This window comes from Pristis pectinata, chromosome 3 (assembly GCF_009764475.1).
Source record: "Pristis pectinata isolate sPriPec2 chromosome 3, sPriPec2.1.pri, whole genome shotgun sequence".
Classification (NCBI taxonomy): Eukaryota; Metazoa; Chordata; class Chondrichthyes; order Rhinopristiformes; family Pristidae; genus Pristis; species Pristis pectinata.
In genome coordinates, this window is record NC_067407.1 from 32,477,680 (window position 1) to 32,492,344 (window position 14,665).

The 14,665-nt window shown below is 39.0% G+C and overlaps 1 protein-coding gene across 1 annotated transcript in view; it reads left to right on the top strand.

The window, feature by feature from the left end:
• agbl4 (AGBL carboxypeptidase 4) overlaps positions 1-14,665 on the top strand; it is a gene marked incomplete at both ends in the record, with an annotated part of 370,772 nt that overhangs the window by 59,771 nt on the left and 296,336 nt on the right. Inside the window, one exon of the mRNA XM_052010683.1 lies at positions 1,523-1,617. Coding sequence (XP_051866643.1) covers positions 1,523-1,617 — 95 coding nt within the window. The remainder of the gene's footprint in view (positions 1-1,522; positions 1,618-14,665) is intronic.

A 14,665-nucleotide genomic window follows, 5' to 3' on the forward strand; every position in this document is an offset into this window, starting at 1 on the left:
GAATGTCGAATCTAGTTTACTGCAGAATACTGCAAAGCTCTGCCAGTGTGGTCCGGGCAGTGGATTCACTGCTTGAGGATGCCACTGATCTGCTTTATTAAATGCCTTTGTCATCCATGTCACTTACTGTACAGCCAGATAGTAACAGTATAGGAGACAAAAGAGACTGCAGATGCTGTAATCTGAAGAAAAACAGCAAACTACTGGAGGAATCATTGTGTTTTCCATGTAGGTTCCAGCATCCGCAATCCTTTGTTTCTCTAGCATCTGTGGAGGCAAAGGGTTGGTTGACGTTTTGGGTCATGACCCTGTCTCATGACTAGGTAAGGAGGAGATAGCCAGTATAAAGAGGTGAGAGGGAGGGGTGAGGCAGGGGCTGCCAGTCAGTGGGTGGAACCAAACCCAGTCTGCTTAATGTTTCCTCATATGACAAGCCCTCATTCTAGGAATCGATATAGAGAACCTTTGTTGTACTTCCTTCCTCTGGTGGGAAAGCCGACCTGTACACAATATTCCAAGTTTCGACTTAGCAGCCCTTATACACCTTCTGTAGTTCTTCAATTAGATTTTAGATATCTATTTTATTATGACTTTTTGACATGACAGTTATTAAGTCATGCAACTTAAAGAAAATCATAGGTCTGGATTTTGTAATCAGTGGTAAAGCAATGATGTTTGCTGCTGTCCCCAGAAAAAGCTCTCCACAAATATCTGTTGAACTCCAAGGTTTTTACTGAACATTTCTGATGTCATTTGTTGTCAGGCTTCAGTTTTCTGGAATTCCTGGTGTCCAGCAATGGGGATTTCATCAAGATGGCACAGTAAACATATAAATGAATTCTCAAAGACAGAATACCGGGAAGAAAAATGCAGCCTTTCCTTAATATTTTAAATATTCCTTATTAATATTACCATATGTACATAAGATTAAGGTTAAACTTGAAATATTAGAAATAAACAGCAATAAGCAAGTTATTATTTTAAAAGTTATTATAAGTCCCTCACAATAGTTAATGTGAGGGAATTATAATCCAAGTGCATAATTGTTTATTTCATCAGTCCAAAGAGATCACTAATAATTAATTATAGATTAGTAAAACATTCAACAAAGCATAAGATTTTCAGGAGATTTTGCAGTTGTGCCAATTCAGCTAAATTTTGGACAATTCAACTGATTTCTCCATTTTAGTGGAAGAGGCTGAAAAATAGTGCCATTGGTGGAAGAAGGCTGAACCACAGCAAGTAACTTCAAGATTTCTGTGTTCAACCATCCCTGCATAAAAATCTAATGATGTTATCATTTCAAGGATGTAATTACAATAGTTTTGCCAGTGTTGCAACTACAAAATCTGAGTTTTTCAAATGTAACTTTCACTTGCTTAACCTTTCCAAAGAATGTATCTTTAAGATTTCGGTATTTTTAATTAAAAATATGTTTATACAGACTCTAGTTGTATTTTAAAGGAAAATTTTGCAGAGAAGTGTTGTGTTTTAATCTACGTTTTTATTTAATTCTTTGTAGAGGGTAATTTTCAACATTGTCAACTTCAGCAAAACCAAGAGTCTCTACAGAGATGGAATGACTCCAGTTGTCAAATCCACCAACAGAACAAAATGGTAAAAAACAAAATCACTGTGGCAACAGAAATATTGGATTTACTTTTGCAATTGGATTGCTTTAAACGTGGGCCTAGGATTGACATAGCACAATTATTTTCAATCTTTTTTTCAAAAATTAGATGTGAAGATTTTTATAAATGACTTGGATAAGGATGTGGAAAGGTGGGTTAGTAAGTCTGCTGATGACATGAAGGTTGGTGGTGGTATGAATAGTGTAGAAAGTTGCTGTAGATTACAACAGGACATTGATAGGATGCAGACCTGGGCTGAGAAGTGGCAGATGGAGTTCAACCCAGAAAAGTGTGAAGTAATACACTTTGGAAGATTGAATTTGAAGGCAAAATACAAGGTTAATGGCAGGACTCTTAGCAGTGTGGAAGAACAGAGGGATCTTGGGGTCCATGTCCATACATCCCTCAAGGTTGCCTTGCAGGTCAATAGGGTTGTTAAGAAGGCATATGGTGTGTTGGCCTTCATTAGTCAAGGTATTGAGTTCAAGAGCCGTGAAGTAATAATGCAGCTCCATAGAATTCTGGTTAGACCACACTTGAAGTATTGTGTTCAGTTCTGGTTGCCTCATTATAGGAAGGATGAGGAAGTTTTAGAGAGGGTGCAGAGGAGATTTGCCAGGATGCTGCCTGGATTGGAGAGCATGTCTTATGAGGATAGGTTGAGTGAGTTCGGGCTTTTCTCTTTGGAGAGAAGGAGGATGTGAGGTGACTTGATAGAGGAGTACAAGATGATAAGAGGCATAGATTGAGGAGACGGTCAGAGACTTTTTCCCAGGGCAAAAATGGCTAACATGAGGGGATGTAAATTTAAGGTGATTGGAGAAAGGTATAAGGGGGATGTCAGAGGTAAGTTTTTTACACAGAGTTGTGGGTGCGTGGAACACACTGCTGGCAGAGGTTATGGGGGCAGATACATTAGGGATATTTAAGACACTCTTAGATAGCCACATGAATGATAGAAAATGGAGAGGTACGTGGGAGGGAAGGGTTAGATAGATCTTAAAGCAGGATAAAATGTTGGCACAACATCATGGGCTGAAGGGCCTGTACTGTGCCGTAATGTTCTATGTTCTATAAGATCTGTGATATTGTTACAAGAACAGATGTATTGATAAGTTACTGCAATGTATTTTGTATATAGTACACACCACAATGGATATGGGTTGTAGATGGGTTGCTAAACAGGTGAACTGATTTATCTTTGATGGTATTGAGTTTTATGAATGTTGTTGGAGCTACACTCATCAAGGAAATTAGAGAATGTTCAACTGTACTCCTGACTTATATCTTATGGATGGCTTTGGAGAGTCAATAGGTGAGTTATCAAAGAGTATCAGTACTTCTGGCCTTACAGTGAAGGGGAACTTATTGATAAGGGAGATGGAAAGGGTTGGGCCAAAGGTTGCTACAGTTCTGTAGCAATGTCTTAGAGCTATGATGACACCAACCAGCACAAACACCTTCCATTGTGTTGAAATGTGCTGCAATTCCAGCAAATTTTCTCCTTGATTCCATTTGATCAGTTTTATGAGGACAATTTAAGGCTGCACTGCATCAAAAGCTGTCTTGATTTCAAGGACACTCAGTCTTCCATCACCTCTGGAATTCAACTGTTAGTGTACAGGTTTGGCTAATTGTTGTCCTGAAGTCTGGGATTGAGTCTTCTTGGCAAAATTGGCAAAAAGGTACTAATGATTTGATAATGATGATTACTCAGAACAGAAAAAGGGGTAGTTACCAAATGATGTGCATGATGTCATATTGGGCCAGGAAATAACTAAGTTTATTTGGAATCCCAACAATATTTGAAGGAAGTCATCATATAATCAAGCAAAGAAGGCATCCAGGGCCATCCCAAAACAGGCATTAGGCTCTGTGCAATTACAAAGGAACCCATCTACTAAACTGAATTGACTTGACCCATGAGGCTTCCGGAAAAATATATCTATATCTGGTATAATAGGATGTCTTGAAAAAGATCTTACCATATTGCCACTAAAAAACTTTGTACCTGAATGCAGAGCCCATGTAAAAGGTATGAATTGCAGTCAGCTGCATTCACTATGTCCCTGACCACACTCCGCTACACTATCAATTATTACATCGAACCTCTTGACTGCAACCTCTACTCTCTTGTTGATCACAACCTGATGCTCATCTTCAACAGCACTCAAGGAATTTATCATGCAGGTTCTATCTTCTGATTTATTGATACTACTGGTATTAAATTCAACATTCACCTCTCCAAAATCAGAACATTTTGCTTCCATAGTAAATAATATGCAAGCCACACTTTGATAACTTTCTTTTATGATGCCACCAAAAAGAAGGATAAAAGCAGCAATGTCATGTGAACTCCATCAACCCTTGGTACCTTTCAACTCAGAAACCATATAGACTTGTAAGTTGCTTGTCATAACTTAAATATTACTGGATTGCTTATTAGGGATTCCCTTCTTAACAATGTGGAAACAGCATTATTGTAGGAACCACAATGATTCATTGGGAAATCAACTAAGAATGCACAATCAATGTAGACTTCCCTATATTGCTAACCTTCTAAGAAAAAAAGGAGGCACTGAAAGTAGTTTTGATGAGTTTTTACCATGGTTACCTTTTGCAGAAGTAAGTACCACTGATACCTGGGTGCTAAGAAGGAAAGGTTATGATAAGGAAGGACCTGACCATATGCTTGTGTACCTATGTGGGACTGTCCAACCTCTTTCTGTACTCTGTAGCAGTTCTCAGAATTAAGCAGACTGGAGTTCATACCACCAACTTAAGAGTATTCTCAAGGTGCTAACCAGGCTTCCCTTTTGGGCAAGACAACAAAGGTGCACTTAAAAATATGGAGGCATTCTAGCTGCTGACCTCACCTTAGAGATCATTTCTACATTGCCGCCTTGTGCATTATTTTCAAATTCAGAAATGTTTGATCTTCTTTGACTGGCTCTCTGACGGGCAGGCATGGTAGTGTAGCGGTTAGCGTAACGCTTTACAGCGCCAGTGACCCGGGTTCAATTCCTGCCGCTGTCTGTAAGGAGTTTGTACGTTCTCCCCGTGTCTGCGTGGGTTTCCTCCGGGTGCTCCAGTTTCCTCCCACATCCCAAAGACGTACAGATTAAGAAGTTGTGGGCATGCTATGTTAGCGCCGGAAGCATGGCGACACTTGCGGGCTGCCCCCCAGAACACTATGCAAAAAATGCATTTCACTGTGTTTGATGTACATGTGACTAATAAAGATCTTATCTTTTAAAGGATGCAGTAGAATTGTATTTCCCTCTATATTAACAATGGCAAGGCTCTCAGCAGCCCGAATCCACTCTGCCTGGGCCCAGTGAAAGTCACAATGGATTGGTAGTAGATTTATATTGATAGGTGATGTTGCTGCTAAATTATTTGCAACAGGAGACTTGATTGTGAAGGTAAAACCACTGAGGTTATGAGGAGTAAACCACTTGGTCCTTTGAGCCTGCTTTGTCATTTAATAATACTGGGGGTAGGTGGAAATGTGGAGTTGATTGCAACCTGAACTCCACATTCCTGCCTCCACCTGGTCACCTTTCACCCCCTTGCCTATCAAGAGTTTATCTATCTTTGCCTTAAAAATATTCAGACTTCTTTTACCATCCTTTAAGGAAGGGTTCCAAAGATTCATTACCCTCGGAGGGCAGCAATTTTGCCACATCTCGAAATTAAATGGAAAAACCCTTATCTTTGAAGGTTGACTTTTAGTTCTAGATTCTCCCACATGAGGAAATATCCACTATTTCTGTACCCTGTCAATAACTTCCTTACTTTTGTATTGAATTCCCCCCACATTCTGTCAGCTTTCCTAATTATGTGCTGTAGCTGCATACCGGATTTTTGTGAATCATGCACTAGGACATCCAGATTCCGCTGCTATCTTTCACCATTTAGATATTATGCTTTTTACTTTTTTCTGCCAAATGGATAATTTCACATTTCCTCACATTGTACTTTATTTATCAGATTTTTGCCCATTCATTTAACCTATCTACATCTCTTGATGTACTCTTCATAACTTACTTTCCCACTCATGTTTGTGACATCAGCATTTATATAAGTTGTATAAAGTATAGATAATTGAGATTCCTATACCAATCCTTCTAGCATAACACTTGCCAACCAGAAAAAGACCCATTGACCCATGAACTTTTATTTTCTGCAATTAACTTTGCAGCAACACCTTATCAAATGTATTCTGGAAATCTAAAGTGCATCTATCAGTTCCCCTTTATTCACAGAAAAAATTGCTTCTTCAAAGAACTCTAATAAATTGGTTAAACATGATTTCCCTTCCACAAAACAATGTTGACTTGGTCTGAAGACCTTGAATTTTTCTAAATGCCCAACTGTAATGTCTTTAGTAATAGCTTTTAACATTTGCCCTATAACTGATGTTAAGCTAACTGCTTTCTATCGCCCTTCCTTTTTTAACAAAGGAGTTGGTTTCAGTCTAATGAAACCTTCCCCAAAGCTAGGGAATTTTGGAAAATTAAAACCAATACATCAGCTATCTTATAAACCACTTTCTATGAGATCCTAAGGAAAAATCCATCAAGATCTGGAGTCTTGTCAGCCTGCAGTTCCAACAATTGGCTCAGTATCAGTTCTCCTGTGATTATATTTTTCCTGATACTAATTGCCAGTTTGTAGCTTTATATAGCTTTATATTATTCAGTCCCCTAAAGCAAAGGCAAACATCTGTTTAATTTATCTGCCATCTCATTACTTTACATCTTTAATTCCCCAGATCATTTTCTATAGGATCAATGCTCTCATTTTTAAACCTATATTTCTTTATTTAAATGTTTGCAGGAAGTGGCAAACTCATCACCAACTTAACAACCCTTACAACTTCACCCTAATTTATTTCTACATCCTTCTTAATGTATTTATGACCATAAAAACATAACCTGTTTGCTGCTGCAAAAAGCTAATTTTCATGGAATTTATACCCTCCATTTACATGCCTTTGATCTATATCTCTTCGATACATTACCCGCCAAAAATCTATCAACCTTGGTCTTGAAATTTTCAATTATCTGCTCATCCAGTCTTTGGAGGAGAGTTTCAGATGGTGAATGAATTGACACTGAGTGGGTAGTGTCAGGATAGCTTCTAGTACTGCCTGATAAATGTATCATTCCTTAAATTTTTCTGCTGTTCCTTTACTTTCTCAAGCATTTAGAACGTGTGACTTGGAATTCTCAGCACGAAGACTATAATGCAACCCTCAGGTCCAAACTTACTAATTGTCTTAAGAGAAACAGCTTTTTAAAAAGTGTTATATGCCTCCAAAACATAGCGGTGATTTCACAACTCCCACCCCGACACCACCCCCCCAACCAACACCCCCAACCTTAAATTTGCAATGAGTCCTAAATTTGATCAAAAGCTTGCACAAACATTCTCAGTTGAGGAAAGTCGTTTTCATCAAAGTGAATGGAGAAATAAATGAATCACATTACATTTTCAAGGACAACTGGCAAGGAGAAAGTGATTGAGTTTAGAATTGATGTCATCCAATCCTAATTCTGGAAATTGAACATAATTTCTGCTAGGAAGGCAAATGTTTCATTAGCATGTTCTGAGACTGAACAAAATTTATGACCAAGTTGAAACCCAGTGTGTATCAGTTCCATTAGAAATTCTGGCTTTCTCAAATGTGTAATTGAGATTTATGCCTTCCCCATACCCACAAGTTATGGAGATACTAAGTTTCTGAAAGCAATAAAGAGAACCAGTTCTTTCAAAATAACTTTGAACATGAGTTATTATGTTCTGCAAGTATCTTCACAGCTTAATTAGCTGTGAAGTGCCAGGAAAGTCCTGAAAGGACATAAAAAGTGTTATATAAAATCAATTACTTCTTATTGTTCTTTATTTTGATGATCACATTTCTGGACTCCTTAATTTGTTTCCCCATTATTAACTTGATGTTGCAAGGACTTGTACAGGAAGACCATTGTTTGGACCAATTATTATACACTGGCTCACAAGGACTATTCCTGGCATGTTTCATTGTCATCTTACCTGTTTCCACTCTTACACCAAGACATAGCAAAGGAATCTCACGTAATGAATTTGCTTCCCATACATTGTTACTTCTAGAACCTCCCAAGCAACCATCCTTGGCCCTCTCCTATTTCTTATGTACACACTGGCTTCTGAAGAGATCATGGAAAGGCATATGGGCAAACTTCACATATACAATGATGACATTAGCTGTTCTATGTCATCACATAAGCCTACCCCTTCATAATCCTGATGCAAGATAATTGACCCTATATTTTCTGCATCACAAAGACCACCTTCTAGAATTTGTGCCTTACCTGTCTTTGCCCTAACTTTATAGCCTGACTGATACCAAAATCCTTATTCACATTTTGTTACCTCTAAATCACACTATTCCAATGTTCTCCAACTTGGCCTTTCATTTTCTCTCTCCATGAACTTCTGCTGATCCAAGTCCCTGCTGTCCAGATCTTAGCAAGTGTACTGAACCCTATTCACTCTCGTGCTTTGACCTTTATTGGATCTGGTCTACTAACAATGCAATTTTTAAAATACTCATCACATATTTAAATCCTTTGATAAGAAAGTGGCTCCTCAGATCCATAACCTTCTCCAGCTTTTTACTTTTCATTCCCTCCACTTTGGCTGTATACATCCCATCCTTCTATTCATCCCGACCCATGAATTGTCAACTGTGTCTTCAACCCTTTGGGCCTAAAGTCCGAAATTCCTTCTATAAACCTCTCCTCTTCTCCACCTCTTTTCAAAAAAATGTGCTCAATGAAACCTTCCACTATAATCACCTTTTCATCTAAATGCCATAATATTTGCTTCTTTGGTTTAGTCTTAGCTTTTGTCTTGTTATCCCATAATGATCTGTCTTGAGATATTTTACCATGTAAAAGTTTATTTGCAGAAAACATCCAGGTTATCAAAATTTACCACAGAAATGGAAAGTTTTATCTTTTGTATTCCGATATTCATGTACGATTCTAGCTCTGAGAAAACCTACAAGTAGCATAAATCTATGTCATTAAAGTTTGTACTAAGACGTTAGGCCTCTCACAAACACTCTTGCTTTACATTATTTCAGCTGTTAGTATCAAATTTCAGGAAAGCTATCTAGAATTTAAGATTTTGATTGCACCAAATATCTTTAATTTTCTGTTATATAATTTAATAGAGATCCCATTTGAAATGAGCTCCTGTCAATTGTACTTCTTAGAAAATGGCCTTGCTATTAGCTGTTAGTTTCAGCATGCAGAATTAGCAACTTGAAAACATTATTCTAGATTAATCCTATTTGTCTAGTCAAGTAATCAGCGGTTCTTTAAATTTCCCTGAATTTTCTTCCAGAATTGTCTCTATTTTAGCTGAGTACAATATAATTTTATCCTCCATCTCACAAATTAAAATATTATGATCATCTCCATTTCTGGTTGCTAAAAGCACTCTGCAAATTTACAGATTATGCAAAATATTTCTATAATACAGTACAGATATTAATCACTAAGCAATCAACATACAGTTACATGGCTGGTGGAATGTATTTTCTATGATAATATATTGAATAAGAAAACCAAAAGCATCGTAGAATTACAGTATTAATTACATAAAAGGAGGCTATTCAGCCAATCATGTTCATGCCAGCCAAAAATGAAATTGTCTAGGTTATTCCTTCTTCCTAATTCTTGTACAGTGGCTATATAGATTTCAGCTGCTCAAATGCTCATCCTTGTACCTCTTTCAAAAGTGATGAGGTTTCATTCATTCTTTCCAGGCCTTAATAAAATCCCCCTTCCATATCATTTTATTCCAAAGGAAACACTCTCAACCTAATCTGTCTCTCCTGGTAACTTTAATCTTCAAATCTGGCAATGACCTCTGAAGTCTTGTCCACTCTCTGTCTAGTGTTGTCAAATGCTTCTGTATTCTGGTGACCAGAATTATGTACACTACTTTTCTGTAGCCTAAGGTTCTATCTTAATTGTAGGATGAACTTCAAAAAAATGTGTCTGAACTGCGAACAAGACAGACAAATTTGGGGAAATGTAATATTGACATTCATTCATGATAATTTGTAAAAGGCAGCAGACATATTTGTTTCTGGGAGGGAAAACAGGTGAAATATGTAAAGGCGTTTTATATTTTTAAAGGCATGTTGTATCTTGTTATTGAAAATGAAAAACCTGCAGCTCCTGAAAATTTGAAATGTAAACAAAATATGCTGGAAACACTCAACAGATCAGGCAGCACCTGTGAAAAAAGGAACAGAGTTAACATTTCAGGTTGAAAACACATTATCAGAAAACAATTTAGTTTTAAGTTGCAGAGAGGATGGAGGAGGAATGAATAGGACAAAGGGAATATTTTTGATATTTTTGAAGTCAAGGATGCCAAGGTGATTTCATTGTTTATGGAGCTGTATGGATTAATGAGGGCTGTAAGAGAGAGAGAAAATGAACAAAGGGACATGTAAAAGTGTGAAGTGCAGATCAGGTCTGTTCCTGAGATCTGAAACTGAAAAGAGAATGGGAAAATGCCCAACAGGCTATCCAGTTTTACGGAGAAAGCAAAACTGAGTTAGTATTACACAAGGGTAACCTTACAACACAACTGGTCAGTTCTAAGACAAACAGAAAAAGCATGTTATCTGAAATTGCTGAATTTAGTATTGAGTCCAGAAATCTACAACATGCTCAGATGGAATATGAGGAGCCATTCCTCAAGCTTACATTGGGCTTCATTGGAATAGTGCTGGAGACGAGATGCCACTCCTTTGAGAACCAGCTGCTGTCTTGCCTCAATTGTCAGCCATTGTTCATCAGTGAAGATTGGGGAATGAGTAGAATATTACTTAGTATCGATGGCCTGGAGTGTGGGGCTGCTTTGATAATTCTTAGGCACATTGAATATTTGGGCTGGGGATGACACAGCCTCAACTTTTGACCACTTAGACCCTCCGGAGAAGGTTCACTGACTTAAATACTGCCCCTCACCAGAGGGCAGACTTACAACCCAAAATCTACAAAGCCAGTTTGCCATACTCAAGACTTTTCCCACTTTCCCCCCGCTGACCTGTGCCTACATACACCTATGCTGCCACATATTCTGACTTTACTCCATTGCTGTCTCTGTATCATCTCTCTTTTGCTTTTCCAGACTGGGTGTACAGAACAGAGAGAGTCAGAGTGTGTGTGTGTGTGTGTGTGTGTGTGTGTGTGTGTGTGTGTGTGTGTGTGTGTGTGTGTGTGTGTGTGTGTGTGTGTGTGTGTGTGTGTGTGAGTTTGTGAGTGGGCCTAAGCCAAAATATTGTGATAATATTGCAGAATCCACCATTGCAACAAAAATGGAAGGGTTGGGAGTAACTATGTCATTAGTCTGACAAATTATTTTCTTGATATTGATTCAATCTTGTTAATTTGTCAAATAAGTAAACTAATAGATAAGTAAACTAATGCTCTCTTAACATGGGTCATCTTAAAATCACTGAAGTTAGGTCATGTTGTTAACTTACATAAAGTAAGACCTTTGAAAAGCATCAAAATGGCATTTACGTGTGTTTTTTTATTAAAATGAATTTGTACTTGGTGGCAATTTTGATGCTATGGGTAGACTACTTTAACACCTAAGAAACTTAGAATGTGATTGGTTTTCTTCCAATTTTCTAATCTATTTAAATTAAACTTGGTTATAAAAAAAAGTGATATTTTTAGCATATTGAATTAGTTTTTGGAATCACTGAAATACATGATTGTGTGATAGTGCAGAGTAGCAATGGTGAAATTTCAGTTAATTTCCCATGCCAATGAGTTGTCAGTACTCAGAACTTTCTATTGCATTTTCATATGGTTAACTTAGAAAAAGATTGGGCTCCCCCTTTCAGTTGATATAGATATTCTTAAAATGAACACCAAAAATGCATCATCGTGTGCAAGCACACTTTGCTCTTTTAATTTATAAACAGACATTCTATACCTCCAGTAAGAACTAACTCATTTTATTATGGGATTCAGAGATATTATAGTTAATTATGGGATTGAGGGGAAGGAAGAGGTAGGTCAAGTAAGGCTGAAAGGAAGGACAGGCAGGGCCAGGTTAATGAACATGATGGGCTGTTGTGTATATATTTTAAAGCAAAGAATATTACGGGTAAGGTGGATGAACTTAGGGACCGGATTAGTAAACAGAACTACAGTGTTGTAGCATTACAAGCAATTGGTTGAGAGAAGAGGAGGATTGACAGCCAAATGTTCCAGGAGTTAGATGTTTCAGATGTGATAGAGAGGGATGTTAAAGAGCTGGAGGAAATGCACTATTGATCAGGGAAAATGTTACATGGGCACTTAGAGAGGCCATCCTGGAGGGCTCATCCAGTGAGGCAATATGGGTAGAATTTAGGAATAAGAAAGGTATCACTATGATGGTAATACCCCCCCACCAACAGCCGGTAGGCCTCCCAATTGCCAGTAGGAGATAGAGGAACACAAATGTAGGCAAATTATGGAAAGATGTAAAAGCAACAGGGTAGTTGTAGTGGATGATTTTATAGAAATCTTTATATCCTCTTTAGTCACAGGCAAGGTCCCAGAGGACTGAAAAGTAACCAATGTTGTTGAGAAAAACTGGGAAATTATAGGCTGGTGAGCCTTATATCAATAGTAGTAAAATTATTAGGGAAGATTCTTCGGGATAGGATTGACTCGCATCTGGAAAAGCATAGACTTATTAGGGATAGTCAGCATGGCTTTGTTTGGGGGAGGTCATGTCTTACAAAGTTGATTGAGTTTTTTTGAGGAGATGATGAAAATGATTGATGATGGTAGGGCAGTGGATGTTGTATACATGGACTTTAGTAAAGCTTTCGACAAGGTCCGTCATGGTAGGCTGATCCAGAAGATTAAGGCACTTTGAATCTATGGATTCAAAATTGGCTTGACCATAGAAGACATGTATATAAATGATTTGGACGAAAATGTAGGTGGGTTGATTAATAACTTTGCAAGCAAAACTAAAATTGGTGGATTTGTGAATAGTAAGGAAGGTTGTCAAAGGATTCCGCAGGATATAGATCAGTTAGAAATGTAGGCAGAGAAATGGCGGATGGAATTTAATCTGGTAAATGTGAGGTGTTGCACTTTGGCAGGTGAAATGTAAGAGTATACAGTAAATGGCAAGATCCTTAGGAGCATTAAAGTATTTGAGGGATCTGTGGGGGCAAGTCCATAATATCCTGAAAGAGGTAACACAAGTAGGTAGGGTGGTAAAGGTGTATGGCACACTTGTCTTCATCAGTCGGTGTGTTTAGTATAAAAGTTGAGAAATCATATTGTAGCTTTATAAAGCTTTGGTTAGGCCACATTTGGAGTATTGTGTGCAGTTCTGGTTGCTGCATTATAGGAAGGATGTGGAGGCTTTGGATAGGGTGCAGAAGAGGTTAGCCAGGATGTTGTCTGGATTAGAATGTATTTGCTACAAGGAGAGGGTGGACAAACTTGGATTGTTTTTTTCTGGAGCATCAGAGGATAAAGGGTGATCTGCTAGAAGTATATAAAATGATGAGAGGCAAAGATAGGGTAGATAGTCAGAGTCTTTTTGCAAGGGTGGAAATGTCAAATACTAGAGGGCATAGCTTTGAGGTAAGAAGGGGAATAGAACCATAGAATCATACAGCACAAAACAGGCCCTTCGGCCCACCGTGTTGTGCCGTCCATCAGACCACCCTCACACTACCTAACCCCTTCCTCCCGCATATCCCTCTATCTCACGTTCCTCCATATGCCTATCCAACAAGCTCTTGAACCTGTTCAATGTATTTGCCTCCACCACCACCCCAGGCAGTGCATTCCATGCACCAACCACTCTTTGGGTGAAAAACCTCCCTCTGACATCTCGCCTGAACCTCCCACCCATAACCTTAAAGCCATGACCTCTCGTCTTGAGCATTGGTGCCCTGGGAAGGAGGCGCTGACTGTCTACTCTATCTATTCCTCTCAATATTTTATATACCTCTATCATGTCTCCTCTCATCCTCCTTTCCAGTGAATAAAGCCCTAGCACCTTAAGCCTCTCCTCATATTCAATACCCTCCAATCCAGGCAGCATCCTGGTAAATCTCCTCTGCACCCTCTCCAATGCCTCCACATCCTTCCTATAATGAGGCGACCAGAACTGAACACAGTACTCTAAATGTGGCCTAACTAGAGTTTTGTAAAGCTGCATCATAACCTCGCGGCTCTTAAACTCAGTCCCACGACTTATGAAAGCCAACATCCCATTGGCCTTCTTAACTGCTCTTTCCACCTGTGAGGCAACTTTCAACGAACTGTGAATATGAACCCCCAGATCCCTCTGCTCCTCCACACTGCCAAGTACCTTGCCGTTTACCCTGTACTCTGCCCTGGAGTTTGTCCTTCCAAAGTGTACCACCTCACACTTCTCCGGATTGAACTCCATCTGCCACTTGTCAGCCCAGCTCTGCATCCTATCAATATCCCTCTGTAAGCTCCGACAGCCCTCCACACTATCCACAACACCGCCTATCTTAGTGTCGTCCGCAAACTTACTAACCCAGCCCTCCACCCCCTCATCTAAGTCATCTATAAATATCACAAAAAGTAGAGGTCCCAGAACCGATCCCTGCGGGACACCACTAGTCACTGCCTTCCAATCCGAGGGCACTCCTTCCACCACAACCCTCTGCTTTCTACATGCAAGCCAATTCCTAATCCACACAGCCAAGCTTCCTTGGATCCCTCGGCCTCTGACCTTCTGAAGAAGCCTACCATGAGGAACGTTATCAAATGCCTTACTAAAATCCATGTAAACCACATCCACCACACTGCCCTCATCAATCTTCCTGGTCACCTCCTCAAAGAACTCTATCAGGCTTCTGAGGCAAGATCTTCCCTTCACAAAGCCATGCTGGCTGTCCCTAATCAGTCCATGATTCTCTAGGTGTTCATAAATCCTATCCCTTAGAATCCTTTCTA